Here is a 6,000-nt window from a genome sequence, read left to right on the forward strand (position 1 = left end):
CAGAAAGCAACTGGGAAAGTTCTTTGGCTCAACACTAAGCATATTTTGGAGTTACTAAGAAACCCCCTGAACAACTGTTTGTGGGATATGCATAGAAAAGGTGACACTCTCCAATCAAGCGATGTAAATATGAAGAGAAATTTGCATAAAGACGACGGTAGATATCTATTAAAAAGTGGTTTGAGTTGATTGAATGAGCTAATCAAGCTCGACCTTCAACTTCTCTGTTTGCTCTAAATTTCTACCAGAACCTGTAGGGCTGAATAAGTCATATTTCCAACATATTTTCTCAGATAGCCATGAAGAAGACGACCAGTACTTTCAGCTTTTGGTTTTGCCTGTTTCTCTATTTTTTTTTTTTTTTTTTTTGAAGGCGTAGCTGTTATCTGATTTCACGTGCACCTCTGTGTAACACCTCAGTGTCAGGTTGTGAGGACTTCTTGCCCTTTTGTAATCCTTGTGTCAAACTGCTACCTGAGCAAATCAATGGAAACCAAAAATGCTTCAGCTAAGCAAGTTTTGCACGGCTTGCAATCATGAGAGACTATTTCTGTGTGTAGTGAACTAGAGGAAAATTGTAAATTCAATTTAAAGCACTTTTAAAAAAAAAAAGTAGAACAATGGCCTAGATTCATGGTCACAGCCAGTTTGCAGTTAGAATTGAGCTTGGCCACATTTTAAATAACAAGATCAGACAGCAGCAGTATGCAAACGATGAGAGCGAGCGTCGCTTCCAAACCATGAGAGAAGCGAGGTTTGGTTTTTTTTTTAAAGCTTTTATTAAGACCGAGGAGGGAACAAAGTCACACTCGCCAATTTGCAGCTTTGACGGAGAACAAATAGCATCAATAGACTCAAAATTAATTTCCACATACAAATGTGTGGAGGAAAATTGCCATTACTGCATGAATTCTTCTGTCGGTTTCAAGTTAAGAGTGTAGGCGAATCCATTCGGAGCAGCTTCAGCTCTCCAGAAATAATTTCCCTTCCAAATGAATGCCTGCCTCCTATTGACTGATGATACGACGGACAGCGAGGCAGAACGTCTTCCGTCCAATCTCATCCTCATCACCAGTTATTCTCCACCGCGCGGTTGGTGGCCGAGTCCGCCGCGCCTCTCTCTTAATTTGTGTTTTCTGAAGAAGACGACGAAGAAATAGAAATAAAAAAAGAGTGAGCTCGGAATGGCATCATTAAATAATAATTCCCTGATGTTTATGGTAAAATAAGAGCCGTCATTACAGCAAAGACCGCGGCGGAGATTTTATTATTGTTCTTTGATCGCAGGATACAGTTTTCCATCCCACTCCTTGGAAGCCAGGCTTAGAGGACCAAACTCTCCACGGTCTCCCTCTGTGTGCCAGACTTCACTGGGTTTAGCACAAGAAGCACAACTTATTGGATTATGGAGTCCACCGTCTATTCTCATATCGCTGCAGGCTGAGTGTTTGTGTATGTGTGTGGGATAAGTGTCCGGCTTGAGAACACAGGAAGAAGAAAAAACAAAAAGCATGGATGGTAAATTCCTCTTTACCTTCTTGTTTTAGATGCCTTTTCATGTCTAGAAGTTGGTATTTTAACGCTTCAAGGCTCATTAGGGCTTCTTGTTTCACATGGATTTAACTGCTGCACTCTAATTTCAGTCCTCGGGAAGTGTTGTGTCTGCACAGACAGGATAAGTTTTTGGCACTCTCTCTGTTAGTTGGACTCCCTGCTGATGATATAATGCTGCATAATTGAGCTCAACGAGACAGAGATTTGCAGTAAAAGTGATTTACTGGCATGCCTTCTATTTGTGGTCTCAGTCTCTTGTTCAAAGTATTAACCCCATAACTTTTCACTGCTTTGTCTCCAGGTAAAGTGAAAAGTTCTTTCCCCCCCCAACCCTTACTCTCCACTGTCTCACCATCATCTCAGGTTTTTTCCCCTAACACACAAGGTTAAAACATTACAGAGCCCTCTAGGGGACATGGGGGAAAAAAAATAATTTCTTTTGCGTGCCCTCAATATTTTTGCGTTCCATCTAACTGTGTTTATTTTGTATAAGGTCATGAATGTCAATTAAACATTTCAAATATATACACATATAAAGAGTGTCAGTGAAAATGTGTTAACTTTTTGGTGCAAAAAACTGAACATTTATTTATTCACTGTGTGTTTATGTCTGTTTGTGTGAGGGACTCCACATGAAAACGTCCTTTAAACCATTCAGGCTACCAACACAATAAACACAATCAAAACTGTCAGATGACTTTATTACCCTGAGATAATAACTCAGAAATAGTCCAAGTCTGAATGTAGTTGTTCCTTCTTTCCTACTTATGGAAAGTTTCTGTTTATATCATAGGTTTGTGGTGCATTTCTATCCTAAAGAAAATGATATAAAACTTAAGATATTTCACGAGATATTAACATACATGGAAAAACTTCACGAAAGCAAGAAAGTACGATGGCCACTGTAAGAAAGGCTTACAGTATTTAATTATGACCTATGGACTGATCAGTACATTAGTGCGACGGAACGCAAAAGAAAAAAAAAATCCCCTTTCCCTTTAGAGGGCTCCGTAAAACATGATAGCTGATCATCGTGTAGAGAGGAAAACGTGTTGCAGTGCATTTCAGGGCAGCTGAAGACATGACAAAGTTCTTCCAAAATCACCCAAGTTGGTTGTTCTATAAATAAATATGTGACAATTTGTGGTGGTGACATCCACCAGTAAAAAGCTTTAAATGGGACATGATGTTCCCGAGGCATATGCGATGTATTTTAACTTTAATCATGGATCATACTCCGAAAAATAACTATTTTATTCATCCTCCTAACCTTGCAGTTGCCAAAGAAAATTATCTTGCCGACGTGCAACCAGTTTATGCCATATCTGATTATTTTGGAGGGTTTTTTTAAGGTTTTTGTGGCACTATCGGCCTTTATTCATCAGTAACATGACAGGGAGAAGGAGAAAAAGAGAAGGAGACGGCATGCAGGAATCGACCCTTAGAAAGCACCTCTTGCTGCGGCACACTACCACTGAACTACCTGGAGCATCTCCACAAGAGTGGTTTTATCTAAATCTAATATTCTCCTAACTATAAAGATGCACCTAGCAGAGATTTGTGGCTGACTTCCAACCTGTGTTTTTTTGGAAAGTTATGAGCTGCCAATACTGATATCAGCTGACACTGTGTTTTGCTCAGACTGTTTCTTATTGCTTTTTCTGCTGTCAGCGGTTTTAATTTTTTCATATTAGGAGCAGAGACAACGTTGTAGCTTGCGAGTGAGAGAGCAGTCACTGAGTTTTTACTCATTTAAAACAAAGACAAAAAAAGGTTTGGAGCTGACATTTTTAGCATATTTTGAAAGCAGTTAGCACAGTTAGCATTAGGCTACAAGCGGTAAAGCCTCGGTTTTTCCATCCATCTTTCTTGGGAAATGTAGCTCTTTACAGAAATTTCCAAAAGACTGAAAACATTTTTAAGTCTATCTTTCTCCATGACAGACACAAAACACTAAAGGAGCGAATATGCTGCAATATATTCAGGCTTCATGTTATCAGATGAAGTTAACTCAGGGTAAGTTTGATCCATCCTAAATAATAATTATGTCAAAATGCTCAATCTACAATGTTCCAGCTAATTCTTTCAAACCACATATTCAAACTTTTGGTTTCAACTGAAGACGAAAACTAGCACATTTTTGACTCAGACTGTTCTTACAGGAATATTAGAAATGTAGTGCAGACTTAAATATTACAAACCAAAAGCAAAATGTCAGGTCTTCGTGTATTTTTTGTTTGTTGTTTTGGACAAACTGTTCCAGCTTTGGATAAGGCGTGTTTCTAAAAAAAAAAGACAGGAAAAAGATTAGAACTATGAGTTTTGCTACTCTGGTCTGGTGAGACTAAAAATCATTTGATTCCAGTAAAAAGCCAATAAAGAAACTTAGCATAGCAGTACTTCTTAAAACTAGCTCAAAGGTAACAAAAATATTCATGCTTTATTGTTTTATTGGATAAAAAGGTAACCAAGAATTTATAAAATAATTAATTCGTTACATTTTAATTATAATGTCAAGGTTAGAAGACGACGGCACTAGATGCCGTTCATCTTTTCTCCATTAAAAAGACAGAATGGATGTTTTGTGAAGTGATACTTGCTCAGTTCTGACTAGCTGAACACCTAAGTGGAAACTTATAGCTGGTTCTCCAAACTGAGTCCGTTTCCTGGAGGATGGACCCCGACTGAGGCCAACTCCACAGAAACCACTTCAGAACTATCCAAGCCATCCCTTTTGGGAAGCTGATGTTTTTTTAGGGAGAACTTAAGAATGATGTATTCTCTAATCTTTTACTTATTTAGTTCTGATATACAATATTTCCTGCTGTCTTTGTCTTTCGAGGTGGGTGTTATACTCAAAGTGGTACAAGATAAAAAAGCTCCTTCTGGATGGTGACTAAATCTAAAGATGGTGATTCTCCTCTGTCCAAAAGCTTACTTGTTCCAGCAACAAACAGACTGCAAAGTGGGCACGTATGGGCAGAACAATTGAACTCTGATTGTTGTACAGATATATATAAAAAGTGAAGAGAAGCAGTAATTGTTAAAATCAAGGGACATGGTGTCTGGCTGTACTTGACTTGCGTCTCTCTTCCAGGGTCTGACTGAATGCCCTCCTTCCTGCCAGAGGCGACATCCTCATCTTAGTAACTTTCCACCTTTGGAAGACAAATACGTCCGTCTAACAGGCTCTCTGACATTGACGCACGGTGATTCACGACGCTGTGCTGTCTGAGCACGGCTGCTGGCAAAAGCCACGATTTCCCCCCAGCCTCTCCCGTCCGTGTGTTGGCCATTTGTTTCCTCCCCTGCTACGCTGTTTACATGTAATTTGGAGATCCGTCAAGGTGGTGAGCTCCCCACCCCGTCGTCTGATTAGGTCGCCTTTTGCCAATTCGGCAAAGATGAATGCGGACGGAAGCAGGCCTTGGCTGTGAAGGCTGCCAAAGTCTGGCTGCTTTTCATCCACCGGGATAATTAAGAAGACGCCGGGTGACGGGAGGGGGGATGGGAACAAAAAAAAAAAAAAAGCGGGGCTGCCGGGATGCAACAAGTTCAGAGCATTTTCATATCCGCCTGTCTGAATCCCCACCTGTGTTGTTTGTTGTCGTTTTGTTCAGCGGTCTGTGATGTCTGTGTGATCCCATCCGGCCTTGTTTTTGTCACGCGATTTGGTCCCACGCGCCAGCAGGATCACCACCTGGGGGCAGGAAGAAGAGCAATTAGCCACACCTGCTTGTGAGGCAGCCATACTTCGCAGGAGCTGCGTTTCCATTAACTATATACAATTACGCAAATTGAAATGAACATAAAGGAAATGTATCAAAAAATACTTACATTTTTCCATAAAAGTTGTTACGCGGGGATGAGCCGTATCGAGTCGATGTATGTCACAGAGCCGCAATGGAGGCACTTTTTCACCCGCATTACAGGAGTCACGTGATCAACAGCCGGATGTTAGCGCTGGCGAAGAAGACAACAGGAAGTAGTCTTCTGCGTTATGTTCTTTCTCATAAGTTAGCTCCTCAACAGAACCTCAGTGGAACGTGACTTACTTTATTAGACATTTTGCTGAAGAACATAGGGAGAACAATGAACTCATACACCACACTTGGTATTCTTCCACAAAGAACACAAAATAGTACCACTGAATAATGTATTGCTTTTACCAAATACATAACATTCTGGTTTGTAGTTACTTCTTTTTTTCAGACAGTATTTAGCTGACTCCAACAGAGCTTGTGTCGCGCGCAGATAATAAAAACCGGTGTGTCATTCAAACGTGTTGAATCCAGTAAACTCTTCTGTAAAATTCCAGACTACCATTTGTCCAAAACGCTGCATAAGTAGTTGCTCCCTTAAAAGCGAGGAGCTTCTAACTCCTCCAAATCCTGAATAAGACTCTGGCGTCTCCTCTGATGGTTAATAGATAATGAGCGATAGCGC

The 6,000-nt window shown here is 40.4% G+C and overlaps 1 protein-coding gene across 1 annotated transcript in view; it reads right to left on the reverse strand.

Annotated features, from left to right (window-relative positions):
* The window catches only part of LOC106944639 (leucine-rich repeat transmembrane neuronal protein 4), a 119,756-nt gene extending 114,220 nt beyond the window's left edge, over window positions 1-5,536 (reverse strand). Inside the window, exons 1-2 of the mRNA XM_015027767.1 lie at window positions 5,392-5,536; window positions 5,147-5,254 (exon numbers count right to left, since the gene is read on the reverse strand). Of these exons, the coding sequence (XP_014883253.1) occupies window positions 5,147-5,201 (55 nt within the window). The 5' untranslated portion in view covers window positions 5,202-5,254; window positions 5,392-5,536. The remainder of the gene's footprint in view (window positions 1-5,146; window positions 5,255-5,391) is intronic.
* Between the last annotated feature and the right edge of the window lie 464 nt (window positions 5,537-6,000).

The sequence above is a fragment of the Poecilia latipinna genome, unplaced genomic scaffold (assembly GCF_001443285.1).
Source record: "Poecilia latipinna isolate Pla-1442-1.1 unplaced genomic scaffold, P_latipinna-1.0 Scaffold8, whole genome shotgun sequence".
Taxonomy (NCBI): Eukaryota; Metazoa; Chordata; class Actinopteri; order Cyprinodontiformes; family Poeciliidae; genus Poecilia; species Poecilia latipinna.